This window comes from Suncus etruscus, chromosome 9, assembly GCF_024139225.1.
Source record: "Suncus etruscus isolate mSunEtr1 chromosome 9, mSunEtr1.pri.cur, whole genome shotgun sequence".
Taxonomy (NCBI): domain Eukaryota; kingdom Metazoa; phylum Chordata; class Mammalia; order Eulipotyphla; family Soricidae; genus Suncus; species Suncus etruscus.
Genome location: NC_064856.1, coordinates 104961311 through 104983523, shown reverse-complemented (window position 1 = coordinate 104983523; position 22213 = coordinate 104961311). Strand labels below are relative to the sequence as shown.

The 22213-nt window shown below is 50.2% G+C and overlaps 1 protein-coding gene and 1 non-coding gene across 2 annotated transcripts in view; one reads left to right on the top strand and one right to left on the bottom strand.

Annotated features, from left to right (window-relative positions):
• DDB1 (damage specific DNA binding protein 1) overlaps positions 1 to 21056 on the top strand; it is a 44165-nt gene extending 23109 nt beyond the window's left edge. The window contains exons 11-27 of the mRNA XM_049779975.1: positions 5446 to 5521; positions 5620 to 5728; positions 8348 to 8526; positions 8619 to 8782; positions 8863 to 8970; positions 9131 to 9338; positions 10197 to 10292; positions 10406 to 10517; positions 12181 to 12304; positions 12604 to 12768; positions 13339 to 13433; positions 16792 to 16962; positions 17452 to 17561; positions 17790 to 17959; positions 18144 to 18246; positions 19872 to 19995; positions 20331 to 21056. Of these exons, the coding sequence (XP_049635932.1) occupies positions 5446 to 5521; positions 5620 to 5728; positions 8348 to 8526; positions 8619 to 8782; positions 8863 to 8970; positions 9131 to 9338; positions 10197 to 10292; positions 10406 to 10517; positions 12181 to 12304; positions 12604 to 12768; positions 13339 to 13433; positions 16792 to 16962; positions 17452 to 17561; positions 17790 to 17959; positions 18144 to 18246; positions 19872 to 19995; positions 20331 to 20414 (2198 nt within the window). The 3' untranslated portion in view covers positions 20415 to 21056. The remainder of the gene's footprint in view (positions 1 to 5445; positions 5522 to 5619; positions 5729 to 8347; positions 8527 to 8618; positions 8783 to 8862; positions 8971 to 9130; positions 9339 to 10196; positions 10293 to 10405; positions 10518 to 12180; positions 12305 to 12603; positions 12769 to 13338; positions 13434 to 16791; positions 16963 to 17451; positions 17562 to 17789; positions 17960 to 18143; positions 18247 to 19871; positions 19996 to 20330) is intronic.
• LOC126019921 (U6 spliceosomal RNA) lies at positions 2466 to 2572 on the bottom strand. Its single transcript, XR_007499528.1, has one exon. It is a non-coding gene; the product is annotated as a U6 spliceosomal RNA (small nuclear RNA).
• Positions 21057 to 22213: the final 1157 nt, after the last annotated feature.

Below are 22213 nucleotides of genomic sequence, written 5' to 3'. Positions count from 1 at the left end.
AAAAGAATTGCTATATAGAGGGAAATTCCTTTACATTCTGTAAATAGTCAACATAGTCTAATATAAACCAAGATCAAACCAAGATCAAATATCTAAGTGTCCGTACTTGGTGGACCAGTTACTTTTTGTTATTAACTGTAAATGGATTCAACTCTTTTATCCTCAGGGTCATGTAGGAGCTATATCTGAAAGTAATTCAGAATATGTAAAAAACGAGAATAAGGGACCAGAATGATAGTACAGCAGATATGGTGCTTACCTTGACAATGGGGAAGCTGGGTTTGATCCCCAGATTCCCATATGGTACCCTGAGCACTGCCTTGTGTAATCCTGAGCACCATTGGATGTGTCCCAAAACCAAAAAAAGGAAAGAAAATGTGCAAAAGCTATAGAAGGAGCACTTTATAATATTTTTAAAAGATTGATCATACAGGGCCGGGCGGTGGCGCTGGAGGTAAGGTGCCTGCCTTACCTGCGCTAGCCTAGGAGACGGACCGCGGTTCGATCCCCCGGCGTCCCATATGGTCCCCCAAGCCAGGAGCGACTTCTGAGCGCATAGCCAGGAGTAACCCCTGAGCGTCACCGGGTGTGGCCCAAAAACCAAAAAAAAAAAAAAAAAAAAAAAGATTGATCATACAATGAACAAGGCATGGCAGTCTTTTAAGTTAACATAAACTCTCTTTCACATACTTTATTTATTTATTTTTTGTTGTTGTTGTTTTGGGGCCATACCCAATGATGCTCAGGGGTTACTCCTGGCTATGCACTTAGAAAGCACCCCTGGCTTTGGAGGACCATATGGGACACTGGGGATCCAATCCAGATATGTCCTGGATCAGTCGCGCACAAGGCAAATGCCCTACCACTGCGCTATCACTCTGGCCCTTCTTTGACATACTTTATATTTATTTATTTATTTATTTATTTATTTATTTATTTTTGGTTTTTTTGGGTCACACCTGGCAGTGCTCAGGGGTTATTCCTGGCTCCAGGCTCAGAAATTGCTCCTGGCAGGCACAGGGGACCATATGGGGCGCCGGGATTCGAACCGATGACCTCCTGCATGAAAGGCAAACGCCTTACCTCCATGCTATCTCTCCGGCCCCGACATACTTTATATTTAAAGTAGCTTAATAGAGATACCAGTCGAGGGGCCAGAGTGATAGAACAGTGGGTAGGTCATTTGCCTTGTATGTATCTGACCTTGGTTTAATCCCAGGCACCATATGGTTTCCTGAATTGGCCAGGAGTAAGCCATAAGCACTAATGAGTATGACCCAAAAAAAAAAACAAAAACAAAACAAGAAACCAAACACTTGTTTTCCTGGACCTAGTTAGTCAAAATCCAAATGGCTAAAGGAGGAAGCAAGAATAGAGACACTTTCCAAAGAGCAGCAGGATGAAAGAAGCCCATTACATTCTATACGCATACTGTCATGCCTTCCTGATCCGAAGAGAGCTTCCCATGTATGAAGAGGCAGAGTCCTGCAGGCAGACTCAGAAGTCCAGAAATAGACACAGTTGCACATGGGAATTCAGCGTGTCATCTCCAAGAAAGATGATGCTCGTTGGAGTATCTGGCAGTCATTTGGGGCAAGATCAGTTTGGATTCACTCTGCACATTGATCAGACAGTGAACACTAGGGAGCCAAACAGAAACTGAGAGGAAAAAGTTGGGGTTGGCCAATATTTTGTTTAATGCCTGTAACTTTGACTTTCTTTTTTGTTTATTGGGTCACACCTGGCAGCGCTCAGGGGTTACTCCTGGCTCTCTGCTCAAAAATTGCTCGTGGCAGGCTCGGGGGACCATATGGGATGCCGGTATTCGAACCATCGTCCTTCTACCTCCATGCTATTTCTCTGGCCCCTGTAACTTTAATTTTGAGATGGAAAAAGTCTTCTAAATTTTGATTCAAAGTAGAAGCCAGAAGCTATGACAAAACAAAATTTAACTTTTTATTTATTTATTGTTTTTTTGGGGGGCAGCACTTGGGTTATTCCTGGCTCTACACTCATAAGTCACTCCTGGCAGTTCGGGGACTATGGGATTCAACCTGGGGTTCATCCTGTGTTGGCCATGTGTAAGGCAAACACCTTACTACTATTGTGCTATTGCTCTGGCCCAACAAAGCTTAACTTTAGGCTAGCAGGAAAAAAGGGCAAATTTTATTAAAAAAAAAAAAAATGTAGTTGGGGCCAGAGTAATAGCACAGCAGTAAGGCCTTTGCCTTGCTTATGGCCAGCACAGGACAGACCCAGTTCGAATCCCGGCATTCCATACGGTCTCCCGAACTTGCCAGGAATGATTCTGAGCGCCGAGCTGGGAGTAATCAGAGTGCCGCTAGGTGTGACCCAAAAACAAAACAAATAATGTAGTTGACCTTTTCTTGTTTCTGGCTTTAGTGTCATACTTCCAGCAGTGCTCAGAGCTACTCCTGATTCTGTGCTTTGAGGGAGTCTCCTTGGATTGCTTGGAGACAGTGTGATCTGGGGGAATCATCCTTGCGCAGGGACCATGCTAATCTTCTCTGTATCGTTCCAATTTTAGTATATGTGCTGCCGAAGCGAGCACAATCTGGAGGAATTGAACTTGGGCCCCTGGCCTGAAAAGATTTTTTTTCTGCCTTTTTTTTTGTCTCTTGGGCCATACCCTGTAGTGCTCAGGAGTTACTCCTGGCTGGTCTTGAGGGACCATCTGTGGTACTAGAGATCCGACCCAGGCTAGGACAGCCCTGTGCCACGCAGGCATCCTACCAGCTGTGCCTGTTGCTCTGGCCCCAGCCTCTTCCCTCCTTCTGAGCTATCTCCCTGGCCTCTCTTGCTCATTTTATTGGCTTTATTTTGTTTGTTTAAAAAAAAAATTTCCCCCTCTCTAAGTTTATTTTAAAGATTAAAATGTCTTAGCTGGGAATGAGGCTCAGTGGGAAAACATTTGCCTGGCTTGGGTGAGGGAGGCCTTGAGGATATTTTGGGGGGGCTGTGGGGGGGTTCATTCTTGGCATCAAGTGAATCCCTGTAACCCCTGAACACTAACAAGCCCCTAAGCACACCCTGGTGTTGTCCAGAACACACAGCAGAACCAGACCAAAGCCTGATCTTTATAAAATGTTCAGGGGAGCTCACTGTTTGTATTCCCTACAACCAGGTCTCAGCTAACCAGGCAGAATATTCAACACGAGAACCCAGCGGTTCGGTGCTACTTCCCAGGGATAACTGGCCACCCCAGCAATCCTTGATACCTAAAGAAAGTTTTAGAAAGAAGTTTCAAATTTCATATCCTCAAATTGGCAATAAATAGGTAGATCACAGACCTGCTTCTGATTAGAGAAATGAAAATCAAATCACAACTGAAAAATGGTTCCATTCCTTAAAAAAGTGTATTCAAAACTGATTGCTTTTCGTGGCAAAATTTGTTGGTATTTTATTTCCTTTTTGGTTTTTGGGCCACACCTGGCGATACTCAGGGGTTACTCCTGGCTGTCTGCTCAGAAACAGCTCCTGGCAGGCACGGGGGACCACATGGGACACCAGGATTCAAACCAATCATCTTTGGTTCTGGATCAGCTGATTGCAAGGCAAAAGTGCTTGTGCTATCTCTCCGGGCTCTTTTATTTCCTTTTTCTGTTGGTTTGTTTGTTTGATTTTGGGTCACACCCGGCAGCGCTCAGATAACTTTTGGCTTTAGCTCCTGGCAGGTTCAGGGGACCATATGGGATGCCAGGATTCGAACCACCATCCTTCTGAATGCAAGGCAAATGCCCTGCCTCCATGCTATCTCTTTGGCTCCTGATTTCCTTTTTTATTGCTGTTTTTGGGCCACACTCAGTGCTTATGGCTTAATCTTAGCTCTGTGCTTAGTGGTCACTCCTGATTAGGCCTGAGGGACCTTCTGCAGTGCTGGAGATTGAACCCAGGTTACCATGTGCAAGGCAAGTGCATTAACTGCTGTCCACTCTATGCAGCCCAGTTGATATAATCCTTCCCGAGAAGATCAAAGTCCTAAATTTAAGGAATTCATCACATTGGGGTGTCAGTGAGAGAAAAAGTAGGTCAGGCCCTTAAGCAGCATCTTTCTAAATTCTACTCAACGGCCACCTGGCATCTATCCAGCAATTCTGGGCATCTGCCTACGAAACTTCTTGTGTATAAAATGACCAGAGTACAAGGTTATTATTGTCTGTTAGAGCCAACTGCCATTAAAGTGTCCCTCACACAGAGAACTGACACAATTATACATTATATATAGGAAACCAGCCCTGGGGCTGGGGGGGTGGTTACTGAATGTAGGGTGAAGGGTTGGTGGTGAGAATGGTGGTGAGACCTGGGAAGCAACCATTCAGAGCTCTCAATGTGGACTTCCCTCAAATGTTTTGCCTTTGTTTTGGGGACACACCTAGTCATCCTGCTTGGTGCTCAGAAGATTGCTCTTGTGGTATTGAGGCCACCAAGTCAGTGTCCACGTTGTATCTGGGCCTCCGGCTAAATCACAGAGCATGTGCATTAGCTATTGGAGCTATCTCCCTGCCCAGCCTGCCTGAAGGTTAAACTCTGAAAAAGAAAATATATAGATATTTTTTTCTTTGTGGGGTTGGCCGCAGATGATATAGTACAGCGGACTGGGCACTTATGTACCCTGCTAACCTAGGTTCCATCCCCAGCACTACATATAGTCCCTAGAGGACCAATAGGAATTGGTCATTCCTGAGCACTAGGAATAGCCTGAACCCAAACCCCTACAATCCCCCTAACAAATGAGGAGCTATTCAAAAAAGACTTCTTTTTTTTTTGGGGGGGGGGGCCACACCTGGCGATACTCAGGGGTTACTCCTGGCTGTCTGCTCAGAAACAGCTCCTGGCAGGCACGGGGGACCATATGGGACACCGGGATTCGAACCAACCACCTTTGGTCCTGGATCGGCTGCTTGCAAGGCAAACGTCGCTGTGCTATCTCTCCGGGCCCCAAAAAAGACTTCTAAAGAGGATAGTGCTGAGTCGTTACTATAATCTCTCTATTTTGTTCTTGTTTTTGTTTTGTTTTGTTTTGATATGGGGCCACACCTGGCCATGCTCAGGGGTCCCTCTTGACTCTGAACTCAGGAATTAATCCTGGTGGTGCTCAGGGACCATATTGGGATGCCAGGAATTGAACCTGGATCAGCTGTGTGCAAGGCAAATGCCCTACTTGTTATTCTACGGCCACTAATTCTCCCTTTTTCTATTTGCTTAGTTTGTGGTACTGCTAGAAAAAAGCGCAAGAAAGATAAACAGGGAACTGTCAGTGATTCCTTCTTTGGGAGTTGGGTTGGAGAGACAGCCCCAAGGGTGGGTGCTCCAGTTCAAAGCTGACTCCAAAGGTCTGTCCTCCCTGGATCAACCGGCATCTTCCTTCCTGTGAGGTGAGCATTGGCCTCCAGTGTTCATCCTGACTCTGGATTCTTGTTCCAGGCCTCTGGCCGCTTCGCTCTGATCCTACCCGGGAGACCGATGACACTCTGGTGCTCTCTTTTGTGGGCCAGACAAGGTACGATGCTCTGGCTCCGGGTAGCAACTGTGGGTGCATGGGTGAGGTTGGAAGGTGGGGAGGCCAGACAGCTCACCTGTCCTTTGGCTCTGCTCCAGAGTGCTCATGCTCAACGGTGAAGAGGTGGAAGAAACAGAGCTGCTGGGCTTTGTGGACGACCAGCAGACGTTCTTCTGCGGTAACGTGGCTCATCAGCAACTTATCCAGGTAATGACAGAGAGAGGGTGGCCCCTGTCTGCATTGGGAGTGGGCCTGGCTTGCAGTGCAGCACTGATGGATTCTGTAAAACAGTCTCTTTGCAGTGATCCGAAAGGAAGGTAGCTCTGCTAGAACCAAGTTAAACTTTGATAATCCACCACCCGAAAAAGACACTTTGCACTTCTTCCTCATAGCTTTATTTTTTCTCAATAAATGTAGGTACATAGTAATAATTATTTTCTTCTTGTTGTTGTTATTGTATTTTTTGTATTTTTGGTCCACACCCATTTGATGCTCAGGTGTTACTCCTGGCTAAGCGCTCAGAAATTGCCCCTGGCTTGGGAGAACCATATGGGTCGCTGGGGGATCGAACCGAGGTCCTTCCTTGGCTAGCGCTCGCAAGGCAGACCTTACCTCTAACGCCACCTCTCTGGCCCCAATTATTTTCTTTTTTTTTTTTTTTTGGCCACACTCGGCCGTGCTTAGGGGTTATTCCTGGCTATCTGCTCAGAAATAGCTCCTGGCAAGCACTGGGGACCATATGGGATGCCGGGATTCGAACCAACCACCTTAGGTCCTGGGTCAGTTGCTTGCAAGGCAAACGCCACTGTGCTATCTCTTCGGCCCCAATAATTATTTTTTTTATAGCCTTGGATCACTATGTTTAGCTATAGATATGATTTGGAATACTATTTTAACAAGTAGTTATATTAGTTTTTCCTTTGTAACAGTAGTCCATAGTTATTTATAAAAATTAGGAAGGAGTTGGGGCCAGAGAGGTAGCACAGCAGTAGGGCATTTGCTTTGCACACAGCCAATCCAGGACAGACAATGGTTTGAATCCCAGCATCCCATATGGTCCTCCGTGCCTGCCAGGAGCAATTTCTGAACACAGCGCCAGGAGTAACTGAGCGACCTCCAGGTGTGATCCCAAAACATAACAAAACAAAACTGAAAGCAATTAAAGACTGGAGAAATACTACAATGTGTAGAAAGCTTGCCTTGCATGCTACTGACCTGGATTCAATCCCTGGCATCCCATATAGTCCCCTGACCACTGTCAGGAATGATGCCTGAGTGCAAAATAAGCCCTGCTGGGTATGGCACCCCCCAGTTTTTTTTTTCCGGCCACACCCATTTGATGCTCAGGGGTTACTCCTGGCTAAGCTTTCAGAAATTGCCCCTGGCTTGGGGGGACCATATGGGACGCTGGGGGATCGAACCGTGGTCCTTCCTTGGCTAGCGCTTGCAAGACAGACAGACACCTTACCTCTAGCGTCACCTCACCGGCCCTCTTTTCCTCTTTTTTTTTTTTTTTTGTAAAGTGTCAAAAAGCATAAAGAAAGAAAAAATAAATTCTCCTAATGTTACCCATCAGTATTTGGTTGTTAGCAATACTCTTATTGTTTATATTATAGGCAGAACTCTTTGGTTTTGATCCTTATTTACTTATTTTATTTTGGGCTTCTCAAGCTGTGCTTAGGGAAGCCACTTCTGGTGACACTTAATCTACTAGATCAGTTGGTTCAATACTGGAGGCCACCATGTGTTACCAAGTGGGCCTACAGTGTATGCTGGACTGAAGCTTCACAGGCAAAGCTATCCCCAGACTCCAGAGTGCTCTCTGGCCCGCTATGGCTTATCACTTTATCTAATCTACCTTTTTTGGTTCACACGCAGCAGTGCTCAGCATTGCTCAGCTCAGGGACCGTGTCTATGTATTTGGTTCCAGTAATAGAACCGGGACCTGTCTCATATCCTTGTTCTTACTGTCCAGCATCTCACCTTATTTTAAACCGCTCTGTTGCAGACCTGGTAACTGTTGGGTCCTTGTGAGCTGAGACCTGGCTTCTGTGGTCTCTTTGCCTTGTGTGCAAGTTTCCCTGCCCCGGTTTCAGGCAGATGACTTTGCTTGCAATAGTGTTTTGTTTATTATCCATTTGGGGGGGTCTGTTTTGGAGCACACGTGACAGTGCTCAGGGCCTGCCTTTGGATCTATGGTCAGGGGTCACTGCTAGTGGTTCTTGAGGAATCATGTGGTTCCAGGGATCCAAGTTGAGTTGACAGCATGTATGTGTTGGAGGGGGGGGCATGACACTCCAGTGCTCAGGGGCTACCTCTGGCTCTGTGCCCAGAAGCTCTCCTGGCATCATTCAGGGGACCTTGCTCCTTGCTCCTCCCATATGCAAAATATGTGCTCAACTCATTGAACTCTCCAGCCCATTCCAGTCTCTCTTTGGATTGAGGAAAACTGCTAATAATCAGGGCTTCTTTTATTGTGCTTCATTCATTATAAGGCTTAGCTATACTGTCAGTGTTTGTGTTACCTCCATCTTAATCAGAACTGAACAGGTCTTTTTGTCCCACTGTACAGAAAGTGGAAACTGCTTTAGGCTAGTCTTCAGGGCTTCATCTAAAAGCGACACCAGTGGCAGGAAATATCTCTTGTCACAAAAGGAAGGAGTTATTTCTCAGGCTCTACGAGGTCAGCTTTGCAGGTGCTAGATATTTTGTTTTGGTTTTGTCTTGTATGCCTCTAGATCATTTCAGCATTGGTGAGGTTCGTTTCTTAAGTCATCCTTGCAGGTGCTAGATATTTTGTTTTGGTTTTGTCTTGTATGCCTCTAGATCACTTCAGCATCTGTGAGGTTGGTTTCTCAGGAGCCCAAAGCCCTCGTGAGTGAATGGAAAGAGCCCCAGGGCAAGAACATCAGCGTCGCCTCATGCAACAGCAGCCAGGTAGTGGTGGCCGTGGGCAGGGCGCTCTACTACCTGCAGATCCACCCCCGGGAGCTCCGACAGATCAGGTGTGTGCCCAGCCTTCTGCTCGGGCTTCTCCCTGGCTACCAGGGCTGCTTCCATATTCTAGTCTCTTCTCCTACCATCTCCCCCTGTTCAGCCACACAGAGATGGAGCACGAAGTGGCCTGCTTGGACATCACCCCTTTAGGAGAGAGCAACGGGATGTCTCCTCTGTGTGCGATTGGCCTCTGGACCGACATCTCGGCCCGGATCCTGAAGCTGCCCTCTTTTGAACTCCTGCACAAAGAGATGCTCGGTGGAGGTGGGTACCTTGGAAGGCCCTGGGCTGCCCTCAGAGTCGGGCCCCTGCAGAAAAGACTTGACGCCGTCTCTTCCCCACAGAGATCATTCCCCGCTCCATCCTGATGACCACCTTCGAGAGTAGCCACTACCTCCTCTGTGCCTTGGGAGATGGGGCCCTTTTCTACTTTGGACTCAATATTGAGACAGGTGAGGCCGGCAGTTGGGGTGAGGAACTGTCTGAAGGAGGCGGAGGAGCAGAATGTCACAACTTGGCACACCATGTGCTAGGGCACTGTCTTTGAGCTTTCCATCTAGCTGTTTGTCATCTCTTCTTTTCTTCTTCCCTTCCATGCCGTTCCTTCTGTAGGCCTGTTGAGCGACCGTAAGAAGGTGACTCTAGGCACGCAGCCCACAGTTCTAAGGACTTTCCGTTCTCTTTCTACCACCAACGTCTTTGCTTGCTCTGACCGCCCCACTGTCATCTACAGCAGCAACCACAAATTGGTCTTCTCCAATGTCAACCTCAAGGAAGTCAACTACATGTGTCCCCTCAACTCGGATGGCTATCCCGACAGGTGAGCCTCTCTTTGGCGGGAGCACACTTGAAGGTCTTGTGACATTTCCTCCCTCAGCCTCCCAATTTTCTTCGCTCTTTCCCATTAGCTCTTCCCATTAGCTGTTTGAACCGAAAGTGTTACTTAGAGCTTCCCTGATCACCCATTGGAAACACGCCTGAAAGCTTTTTCAAAAGTGGTTGGTTTTGGGGTTGGAGCACGGCACAGTGGGTAGGGCATTTGCCTTGTACACGGCCAACCTGGGTTTGGTTCCTGGCATCTCATGGTTCCCCAAACCTGCCAGGAGTAATTTCTGAACCACATACATACACACACGGTCTGATTTCTGGTGGAGTTTCTGAGGACTTTCCGTTCTTAGTTTCTTAGTTTGTAAGGTGCACTATAGTTTGGAAAGACTCACTGGTCTGGTGGCCTGGAAAGATCATAGAGGGGTTAAGGAATTGGCCTTGCATGTAGTCGACCCTCGTGTGACCCTCAGCACTTCATATGGCCCCCTGAAGTTAGACCTCTAGCCGTGATCCTTGAGCACAGAGCCAGGAATAGCCCCTGAGCACTTCTGGGTATGTCGTGATATCCTCATCCACATGCCTTTCCTCCCCCCGGAACCACTTCCAGATGCTAACACATATATTCAGTGAGAGCTGCTAGATGTATCCTTCTCTGCCCACGTAGACCCTTGAAGTCTGAAGAAGGACTAGGCTTGGGCATGTTTTGTCTCAGCTGGTGCTGTTATAGTAGGGCTCGGGTGAAGCACTGCCCTGGGGTGTGCTGCAGGACAGCTCCATCCTCTGTCTCTTTGAGGTTGCCTCACTCTCCTTCCTGCGCCTCCTCCATCTAAACTCATCCTCTTCCTTCCAGCTTGGCCCTGGCCAATAACAGCACCCTCACCATTGGCACCATCGATGAGATCCAGAAGCTGCACATTCGCACTGTCCCCCTCTATGAGTCTCCCAGGTGCGGGCAGGGGCAGGGCAGGGTAGGAGAGCTGGGACTGTGTGGTCGGGGAGTTGGGCCGAGCCCCTGCTGCTGGTATCTCTGAGAGTCACTGTTCTCTGCTGGTTCCCTAGGAAAATCTGCTACCAGGAAGTGTCCCAGTGTTTCGGGGTCCTTTCCAGCCGCATTGAGGTTCAGGACACGAGTGGGGGCACGACTGCTCTGAGGCCCAGTGCCAGCACCCAGGTGAGGGGGGTCAGCAGGAGCCCTGAGAGTGGGGTCGCCTTTCTTTTTTTTTTTTTTTGGGCCACACCCGGCAATGCTCAGGGGTCACTCCTGGCTGTCTGCTCAGAAATAGCTCCTGGCAGGCACGGGGACCATATGGGACACCGGGATTCGAACCAGCCACCTTTGGTCCTGGATCGGCTGCTTGCAAGGCAAACGCTGCTGTGCTATCTCTTCGGGCCCGGGGGTCGCCTTTCTGTTGACAGGATTGACCCGATGAAGCCAGCATGGCTCTTCCATGCTGCCCTGACGAGGAAGGGACGGAGCTGAGCTGGCTGTGGGGTGGTCTTGCTTAATACATCAGGGCAGAGCCCTGGACGGTGAGGTGAGAGGAGCCTGGGAAGTGTGGGCTGTGGCTCTGCTCCACGCCGCACAGTGATCTCCTGGATGAACTGTTACTGTCCTCTTGTCATCAGTTTGGGAACTTTATGTTGGTGTGTGTGTGTGGGGGGGGGGGGTGTCTGGTTTATTGTAGCCGTGTGACCTTTAAGTCTAAAATGCCATTTCATCACCTGCCAAAGGTAGTTACGAAGAAGGGTGATCAAAAAAGCAGTTGACAGTAGACTCAGTAGAGGGACCAACCGAGCGTTTAGATTCCTCAGATCCTCAGCCTTCCCGGTTCTCGGCCATTTGGAATTGGGCTCCTGAGAGCAGATCTTGACCCTCTTTGCTTTTGGGTCACCTGGGCAGTGCATGCACTGCCGGGCTCAGACCTAGAGTTGACGTGTGCAAGCATATGCTGCCGCCTTCCAAGCTGTCTCCCTGCCTCCAGAGTGTCTTGCCTTTTATTTTGTCTTTCATTTTATTTTTTTAAGTTTTGGGGTTATATCGGGTGATGATCAGAGGTCACCTCTACCTCAGCATTCAAGGATAACTCCTGGGGCTGGAGAGATAACACAGTGGTAGGGTGTTTGCCTTGCAAGCAGCCGATCCAGGATGGATGGTGACTCGGATCCTGGCATCCCATATGGTCCCGTGCCTGCCAGGAGTAACTTCTGAGTACTACCAGTTGTGGCCCCAAAACCAAAAAAATAAAAAAGAATAACTCCTGACGGTGCTTGGGGGTGGATTATATTGTCATGCTGGGGATCAACCCTAGATTAAGCACATGCGGGGCCAGAGAGATAGCATGGAGGTAAGGCGTTTGCCTTTCATGCAGAAGGTCATTGGTTCAAATCCCAGCATCCCATATGGTCCTCCAAGCTTGCCAGGAGCGATTTCTGAGCGTGGACCCAGGAGTAACCCCTGAGCACTGCTGGGTGTGACCCAAAAACAAAACAAACAAACAAACAAACAAAAAGATTAAGCACATGCAAGGCAGGTGCCCCTCACCTGCTCTGGTATCCCTGTACCCTCTGCATTGCCATCCCTACTCCTGATCAAAGGTGCACTCCTTACCTACCTTGCTGAGCTGTCTCGGTCTTGGAGCTTGCCCATCTTTGACCCTTTACATCCATGGCTATTGGTGCCACAGGGGATTTGGAGCCCTTTGTTCAGTGGCTCTGTCCTCTGGTGGGCATGGCTGCCCTCTTCCTGGGCTATACACCCTTGGAGTGTGCTTGGTTCTGACTCCCCCCCGCTCCCACACCTGACCTGTCTTTCTGCTCTGCTCGCTCTGTCCCAGGCCCTGTCTAGCAGCGTCAGCTCCAGCAAGCTCTTCTCCAGCAGCACAGCCCCTCACGAGACGTCCTTTGGGGAAGAGGTGGAGGTGCACAACCTGCTCATCATCGACCAGCACACCTTTGAAGGTAGTGTGCCTGCCCTCTCAGCTCCCCGGGTGCTCCGGACGAGCCTCTGCACACTGTTGCATGGGAGGACAGAGTGACCGACTGTCTGGGCAGAGCTGCAAGGGTGGAACTCCTGAGCTGGCCGTGATCGGAGATGGTGGTACCACCTCAGGTTGCCCTAAGCCATTGACGGACGCACTTTGAGCCGGGACCTGTTGGTGCCCGTGGAATCTCCTCTGAGCCGGGTGATAGGCCTCAAATTCAAGTGCGACGTGTGCTGGGGACAGCAGCCACTCACCTCTCTGCTCTTCTCCTCCTAGTGCTGCACGCCCACCAGTTTCTGCAGAACGAGTATGCCCTCAGCCTGGTGTCCTGCAAGCTGGGCAAAGACCCCAACACCTACTTCATTGTGGGCACAGCCATGGTGTACCCCGAGGAAGCAGAGCCCAAGCAGGGCCGAATTGTGGTCTTTCAGTACTCAGATGGTGAGTGGCTGTGACTTGAGAGAGATTTGGCTTGAGGGAAAGTAAGCCCTGTCCAGGACAGCGAGGGTTAATAACCTACCGGACCTAGTCTGCACTTTAGGGAGGGTGAGCGGAGACGCAGTATAATGCGGCATTTTCATTTCTTTTACTTGGGCTGAGGGTTGAGGGCACCTTGTCGTTGGACTCCTAGACTGGTTTCTGGCTGCTTGGCGATTCAGATCCTTTTTCCAATTTCAGCATTTTGTGTTCATTTTTCTGCCTTTTTCCCCCCTCATCTCCCCTATCGCCCGATAGTTCTAAATAAAGACTCGAAGTCAGTCCAGAACTCTGGTGCGAGGCCAGGAGGGATCAGGTTTCTCTCTCGAGGCTGCTATGGCCTTCAGGGTGGCAGCGGGCCTTGGACACTGTCCGCACCGCTGTGCCTGGGAGTGGGGCTCAGAGACCCGTGGCGCTTCCCTCCGTCGTGTATTTTCAGACCAGTAGTTTTAACGGGAAGTCAGAACTCTGTCGATAAGTTCAAGTGTGGCCTTGTAGGGAAACTCAAGAGTTCTCTTTCCCCCTCCCTCCCAGGAAAACTGCAGACTGTGGCCGAGAAGGAAGTGAAGGGGGCCGTGTACTCCATGGTGGAGTTTAACGGGAAGCTCTTAGCCAGCATCAATAGCACGGTGAGGCCCCTCCCACTCCTGGACACAGGCCGCAGGTCTCTCCCCGTTGCAGACAGAATCTACCTCTGTGGTGTTCCTGAGCTGTGTGTGTTGCTGTGCTCCTGTGCTGTTCCCCCTCACCCTGTTGCTGTCAGGGTCACACTTAGTGGAGGCCACCGTTAAGCTTGTGGTGCATGCAAACACATCCCTCCCGTTACAGTGCTCACTATGGAGAGCACCTTTTCTGTGACGTTCCCACACCGGGCTGTAGCAGGCCTGGACAGAGCTCATGGCTCCAGGGGTCACAGCGATGCAGCCTCCGGACTCCAGAGGCAGAGCATCCAGGGTTGTGCTCAGTGCATATGAAGCGCTGGGAATTGGAACTCATGACCACGTGCTTGTGTTTGTGAGGCAGGACCTCAACTGAGGTGCTGGGGGCATGAGAAAGGAGACGTGCAGCCCCCGCAGGGTGTGTCCTGGTGGGAGCCATTTGTATTCCTCAAGACCAGTGAGCCACATCACCAGGGGCACATTCCTGCAATTCTAGTCTTGTGAAGTGTTCCATCTTCTCCTGCCATAGCACCTTTTCTTATTTACAGAAAGAGGGAATCAGCGATAGGATAGTGGGTAGGGTGCTTGCGTTGCATGCAGCTGGCCATGGTTTGATCCCCAGGTGCCTCCCATATATATTGTCTGCAAGCACTGCCTGTAGTAAATCCTGAACCTTGCCTGGTGTGGCTCAGAAATAAAAAGCAAAAACCCACAAAATTTGAGACACCACGTGGTGCTCAGGGAGTCTGGGGGAGGCAGACTGCTTCGATGACAGGTCAGTGGTTGGGCTTGGTGAGCTGAGGCCTCCAGGATCACATCTGATGGCACTTTTTTTGGGTGGGGGTGGGCGGCAGTTGAGGATGTCAAGCGCTCAGGGCTTATTCCTGGCTTTGTGCTCAAGAATCAACCTTAGCAGGGCTCAGGGTACTCTGGTGTGCTGAGGTTGGATCTTGGTCGACTATGTACAAAGCAAGACTTACCTTCTGTATTCTCCCTTTAGCCCCAGGGAAATTTTCTTTCTTTTTTTTTAACTTTTTTTTTTTTTTTTTGGTTTTTGGGCCACACCCGTTTGACGCTCAGGGGTTACTCCTGGCTATGCACTCAGAAATCCCCCCTGGCTTGGGGGAACCATATGGGACACCGGGGGATCGAACCGCGGTCCGTCCTATGCTAGCGCTTGCAAGGCAGACACCTTACCTCTAGCGCCACCTTCCCGGCCCCAATCCTTCTTTCTTTTTTTTTTTTTTTAAATTAATTTTCATGGTCAAATGAATCTGGGCAGTGCTGTGTCCTGATGAACTTTTTTTTTGTTTTTTTGTTTGTTTGTTTTTGGGTCACATCGATGACACTCAGGACTTACTCCTGGCTATGCACTCAGAAATCACTCCTGGCTTGGAGGGCTATATGGGACACCAGGGATTGAACTCAGGTTTGTCCTGGGCAGCTGCGTGCAAGGCAAATGGCCTACCACTGAGCTATTGTTCTGACCTCATTTTATTTAATTTTATTGGGGGGGGGGTGGGTCACACCTGGCAGTGCTCAGGGGTTACTCCTGGCTCTATGTTCAGGATTCATCCCCAGCAGGCTCGGGGGACTATATGGGATGCCAGGATTCAAACCACTGTCCTTCTGCATGCAAGGCAAATGCCCTACCTCCATGCTATCCCTCCGGCCCTTATTTTTATTTTTTATTTTTCTGATGAACTTCCTTTTTTTGGGGGGTGGGGGTTTTGGTTTTTGGGCCACACCCGGCGGTGCTCAGGGGTTACTCCTGGCTATCTGCTCAGGAATAGCTCCTGACAGGCACGGGGGATCATATGGGATGCCGGGATTTGAACCAACCACCTTTGGTCCTGGGACAGCTGCTTGCAAGGCAAACGCCACTGTGCTATCTCTCCAGCCCCTCTGATGAACTTCTTAAAGTTCCATAGTGCTTGGTAATCTATGAAAGGTAACAAGAAGACCAAAAAAACACACACACACACACACACACATTTAAAAAGATCAAAAGATCTGAGCTCTGTGCATTTGTTTATTCATATTCCGTCAAAAATAACATTGCAGTGCTACCAGCACTTCCCCTGTATGTGTGTGTGTGTGTGTGTGTGTGTATATATATATATATATATATATAGGCTCAGTGGAATTCCTGAGCACTGCTGGGAGCAGCCCCAGAACTAGGAGTTTCCCAGGTACTGAAGAAAATCAAAGTAAGATTTAAATTTATTATTATTATTATTATTATTTTTTTTTTTGTGGTTTTTTTTGGGTCACACCCGGCAGTACTCAGGGGTTACTCCTGGCTTCATGCTCAGAAATTGTTCCTGGCAGGCACGGGGGACCATATGGGATGCCGGGATTCAAACCGATGACCTTCTGCATGAAAGGCAAACGCCTTACTTCCATGCTATCTCTCCAGCCCCTATTATTATTATTATTATTATTATTATTATTATTATTATTATTATTATTATTATTTTGGTTTTTGGGTCACACCCGGCAGCACCCTGAAGTTACTCCTGGCTTTATGCTCAGAAATTGCTCCTGGCAGGCTCAGGGGACCATGTGGGATGCCGGAATTCGAACCACTGACCTTCTGCCTGCAAGGCAAACACCTTAACTCCATGCTCTCTCTCCAGCCCCTAAAATTATTTTTTTAATTATTTATTCATTATATTTTTGGTTTTCTTTTTGGTTCCATACCCAGTGATGATGCTCAGAGGTTCTGTGCTCAGGAATTCCTTCTGGCAGTGCTTAGGGGACTATCTGGGTTGCTGGAGGATCAAATAGGGCTCGGCTGTGTGCAAGACAAGTACTGATTGTTCCAGTCCCTTATTATTTTTTTAATCTGAAAGTCTAGATGAAGTCACCTAACTTGTCTGTCCGTTTTGGCTACAGTATTCGGCAATCAAAATCTAGAGTACTTGGGAGTCCTATGTTGGTGATGATCCTGACCGTGGCCTTTTTCTTTTTTTTTAGCATTCCTGCTGGTGTCTTGGGTGGCTTTGAGTGTGGGAGGTGTTGAGGCCCAGACAGCATTTTCTAGGCATTCCTACCTAGCCCATGAAGGGTGCAAGACAGTGTCATACTAATGGGCGACTCTTGGGATTTGAACTTGTGGGTGCTGGGGTTCTTTCCACGCTCCAGAGAGAAATCAGCAGACTGCCTGCTGTCTGGGAGTGTCTGTCTGTCTGTCTGTCTGTGCAGAGACTGCCAGATATCTGCAGGGTCTGCCAGGACGTCTTCCCCCAAGTCCCACCCCCCCCACATTGCCCTAGGGAAAATGGAGGGTGGGAAAAGCACCCAAGAGCTGCACTGCCCCTCGCAGGTGCGGCTTTACGAGTGGACCACGGAGAAGGAGCTTCGCACCGAGTGCAATCACTACAATAACATCATGGCCCTCTACCTGAAGACCAAGGGCGACTTCATCCTGGTGGGCGACCTGATGCGCTCCGTGCTGCTGCTCGCCTACAAGCCCATGGAGGGCAACTTCGAAGAGGTGAGCGGCCAGTGTCACCCTGGTGAGGGATTGTCCTCTCAGAGGGACCGCCATAGTGACCTGTATGGAGAGACTCCTGAAAGGAGCGTGGGGCAGGTGCTGCTGTGGGTGACGGCACCCCAATGGCTTGTGTTGGCCGGACACTGGGTGGAGCCTGTTGAGCGATATTCATTAAACTGGGTTTAATAAACTTGGGTTTCGAGGGGCCGGAGAGATAGCATGGAGGTAAGGCGTTTGCCTTTCATGCAGGAGGTCATCGGTTCGAATCCCGGCGCCCCATATGGTCCCCTGTGCCTGCCAGGAGCAATTTCTGAGCCTGGAGCCAGAAATAACCCCTGAGCACTGCCAGGGTGTGACCCAAAAACCACAAAAAAAAAAAAACAAAAAAACAAAAAAAACTTGGGTTTCAAGTTAGAAAAAGACAAGTGCTGTGACTGACTCTCCCACACTGCTGATTGGCCTTTCTTGTTGCCCCTTGTCTGTCTGAAGATTGCTCGAGACTTCAACCCCAATTGGATGAGCGCGGTGGAAATCTTGGATGATGACAATTTCCTGGGGGCTGAAAACGCGTTTAACTTGTTTGTGTGTCAGAAAGACAGGTGAGTGGCCTGGGACGGGGGACGCGTGAGGCCGGGGCCCCTGGATGGTTGAGGTGGATGAGGTCCTTGGGTTTCCTCTGGGACCCCGGTGCTTTTCATGAGAATCCAAGACCACAAAATCAGCCACTTGGAAGTGAGTGGCTCCGTGGCAGCAGAAGTAGCCTATTGGACTTGCAGGGGCCAAGCAGCACATAGTGTTCCAGGGGGTGACCTCTCACTGCCTTGCAGCGCCGCCACCACCGATGAGGAGCGGCAGCACCTGCAGGAAGTTGGCCTCTTCCACCTGGGCGAGTTTGTCAATGTCTTCTGCCACGGTTCCCTGGTCATGCAGAACCTGGGCGAGACGTCCACTCCCACCCAAGGCTCGGTGCTCTTCGGCACGGTCAATGGCATGATCGGTAAGGCCGGAGGGCCGCTCCTGAGTAGGCCTCCCAGGGATCTCCATTCTGAGGGCAGTGGAGGGCACTGGGAGATGACCCTGCCATTTCCCTGTGGCAGGCCCTGGGCCTTCCGTGTCCTGCTGCCCAGGCTGTGGTGGGCAGAATGCCCATGAATGCAGCTCCCTATTCTCTGCTACTGCAGGCTTGGTGACCTCACTGTCAGAGAGCTGGTACAACCTCCTGTTGGACATGCAGAATCGACTCAATAAAGTCATCAAAAGTGTGGGCAAGATCGAGCACTCTTTATATCCTTCCCAGATGTGACCCCTAGCTGGGCAGCATATCCTAGGCCCAGTCAGAACCATGTTGCCTCCAGCTGTTGCTAAAAAATGCTCTCCCCTCTGTAAGGGATTGGTGTGGGCTGTTATGGGAATGTTCTTTATTTTCTTCCCTTTTTCCCCCAAATGTTTCTGCATCAGAATCGTGCTCGGGGCTTACTCATGGCTCTGAGCTCAGGAACACTCATGGTGGGCTCAGGGGACTGGCTATATGGGGTGTCGGGGATTGGACACAGGCAAGCGCCTTTCCATATTGTTGCTTTGGCTTCATTTTTTTCTCATGGAAAATTTCAGTAGTAGGAAAAGTGTAACAATGCCCTATATTGTGTATTTACATTCAACTTCAGTTGATTCCTAAACGTCCATTTCTGTTCTTTGGTGGGAATGGGGTTACTTCTGGCTCTGCACTCTGGAATCACTCCTGGCATGCTCAGGGGACCATACAAGATGCTGGGGATTGAACCCTTATTAACTTGCCTGCAAGGCAAATTCCCTACCCGCTGTGCTCTCACTCTGGTCCCCCTTTTCTGTTCTTGAAAGAGTCCACCTCTGGGTCTCTGGGTGCTTCCTGGAAGGCTAGTACACTGGGTCAACATGTAGCTGGTCCTTTCAGAGAGCTGGCCAGAGGCAGCAGTACGAGGCTCCTCACTAGCAGGCTGTCAGAGGCAGCTCCAAATGAAGAAGAAAATTCTGGGTTGTGTTGTGTCCAAATGCTGCTGGAATCCTGTTTATTACGGAGAGGAGGGTCCACCCGGGGAGATTGGTCATGTGTTGTTTACGAGGGAGGCAGTCACCATGTCCTGGCTCTGGTCGTGGGGGAGGAGATAGGCAGTGGGCTGGGTTTGCTAACTTGGCAAGTCCTTGGGGACGCCTTGTCTCAGTAAAGCTGTTCTTTGGCTGTACATAAATAATAGAGGGTGGCTAGATTTAGAAGAGGGCTTCCCAGGTGCACAGTCTCAGGCACCAGAGCCCTTGTCAGAAAACAGCTTGAGCTCCACATTCGATGCCAGCAATCAGACGGACTGCACGTATGCGTGTAAGTTGCATGTCAGAGATCACTTCAGCTGGTGCCATGGTCTTAGTTGGGAGGGGCTCTGCCTTGTACAGCCCAGGTTGATTGCCAGTGGTGCCAGATCCAGGATGCAAAACATGTGGGGCCAGAGAGGTGGCGCTAGAGGTAAGGCATCTGCCTTGCAAGTGCTAGCCTAGGACGGACCATGGTTCGATTCCCCGGCATCTCATATGGTCCCCCCAAGCCAGGAACAATTTCAAAGTGCATAGCCAGGAGTAACCCCTGTACATCAAACGGTGTGGCCCATAAAAACAAAATAAATTGTCTATCAGGATGCAAAACACGGCTCATGTGCCAGCCTGAGGAGGCCATAGCTCTCTGGCCGTGACTACTTAGTCTTTTTAGGAGGTGCCTTTAAATCCCCCCGAAACAATCCCTAAAGCGGTGGATTTTGATAGGAACCAATTTCTTGTTCTTGTCTGCTGCTTGCTTTGGGTTATGGTCTTGGCAGAGCAGGGCCATCTGAGCAGAGTGGAAAGATGACTCCAAATAGTGAGACTTTCCTTGACTCACCTTCCACCTGGAGATCCTTCCACACTGAGCGGAAGACGGAACCGGCCACTGGCTTCATCGATGGGGACTTGATCGAGAGTTTCTTGGATATCAGCCGGCCCAAGATGCAGGAGGTGGTGGCCAACCTACAGGTGAGCTCTGCTTTCATCCAGCTGTGCCCAGGGGGTAGTGGTGGGGTGGTAGTGGTGGTGGTGTCAGAACTTGGGGTGTCTCTCTCTTTAGTTTTCCCTCATGGGCCCTAGACCTCACTTCACCCAGGAGGAAAGCAGAGCTGGGATCCTGCTGAAATTTCCACAGAGCTTGGTTGCAGTTAGTGCTAGAGTGTGCTTGCTGTCTTTAGGATGCCAGTTGGGAGGAGAGAGGACTGTCTTGGGCCACTTGAGTCTGCCCACCCCAAGGAGCGGGATGGGCGTTGGGAGAAGTCAAGGGTCCCAGGGAGACCCTCACACCCTGCCTTTTCTCACAGTATGACGACGGCAGCGGGATGAAGCGCGAGGCCACTGCCGACGACCTGATCAAGGTGGTGGAGGAGCTCACGAGGATCCACTAGTTGAGGCCCAGGGTCCCCTTTCCCAGGCGATGCTCAGCTGCTCCGCCCCCCTTGCCCTTCCTTGTCTTCTCGGCCTTGGGAAACCTTTCCCTCCACCAGAGCCCCAGAAGCCACAGGGCACCTTGGTGGGAATGGGGGTGTCTTAGGACCCGTTCACTGGAGACCTGGCAACGGGCTGAAGGTGAACTTCTTTCTCCGGGGCTGGATACCATTCTCCCCTGATTCCACCTCACACCTCAGACCACCAGCCTTCTTGGGTGTCATCCATGGCCTCCTCCTGGGGAGGGCGCTGCTGCTCCGGCTGAAAGGAAGCTCTGGGCAGGAGTGAGCCATGCTGGCACTGTCCGCCCCCCCCCCCCCCTCTTCATTTAGGGAGACCGTGGGTTGGGGAAGTGGGCTGGGAGGGGTTCGTTGTCTCTTGAGGTGCAAGCTTCTTTTGACTTTCTGCAACTGCCTCTGAGAGCTTTGGGGTCTGGGGTCACGGGGCTGCCTGTGTAGGAAACCCGGAGATGGTAGATGAACCCACGCCACAGCCTTTTTGTCTCTGGGGAGCTAACTGCCTTCTTCGAAGGGAAGGAGGCTCGGGATGTGAATTGGTTGTTAGTTTTTGAGTTTTACCAAATAAAGTAGACTCGAAAAAGATCCGTTTCCTTCCTCTCTGCTTCCTGCTGTCTAATGCCAGGCACACTGGGCTGGAGTCACTCACACTCTCCCCCTTCATGGCAACTGTGCCAGTCACTGGCCTTCCTGCAGAGGAAGGGCCTCCAGGCCTCTGCTGGCCACAGTACCATTTTGGAGATCGCAGGGATGATGGAATTCAGGGTTTCTGAAATTCATTGGGCCTGACTCAGCTTATCATTGAATGCCCCATAATGATTTCATGGGGCTGGGGGTTGCTGGGTTGCTGACCCAGAAGTGATTTTACACTCACTCGCACATGGGGGTCGGTGACCAGCCAGTGAGCCCCCAAGACCTTGCTGCTCGTGCACCTTCCAGCTTCCTGTGGCTAAATGGTTTTTGGGCCATGCCTGGCAGTGCTCAGGGATTCCCACACTCAGGAATCCTGGTAATGCTTGGGGGGCCATATGGGATGGTAAAGACCCAACCAGGGTCTGCCACCTGCAAGGCAAGTTCCCTACCTGCTGAGTTATAACCAGTTTTCACCCTAAACAAAGCTGGCTCTTTCCCTGCCCTCTTTACACATCAGACTCACCCAGGCAGTAGTTCCAGGTAGACCTTCACCTTGCTTCCTTCCCACCCTTATGCCCATGGTGTGGTCTCAGTTCCTAATAAAGCGAAAGCTTTGAGATTCCTTTTTCCTCCTGCTCCATGTTGAGAGGGTCCCAGATCACACAGATTTTGCCCTCATCAGCTTGGATTTTTTTCTGCAGCGACTCCCTGTTCCAGACCCAGATCCATTCTCCCCTGGGGTGGGATTACGGAGTGTGGAGCCTTTACAACTGGTGCCTGAATCGGGGCCGCCTTCACACCTACCCACTGTATGTATTCTCTCCTTGATTAAATTTGGATTCTTTGTATTATTTTCTCAAGGAATTCTATGGTTTGAGAGTAGACAAATCGGGACAGACACACTGGAGGGCTCACCTCTATTCAGAGAACAAAGTGTCTTGGAGCTCAGTTTCCACCAGTGACCCAATGAGAATAGAGGCTGCTCTGGCCCTGCAGTGCAGCGCATCAGATGGGCCTGGGCATAGGGGCAAGGCTCTTCGAGACCAGCCTTTGGTACAGCGGTAGGAAAATTGTGGTTTTAAACTCCAGCTGTGGTTTGAAAGCTCCTG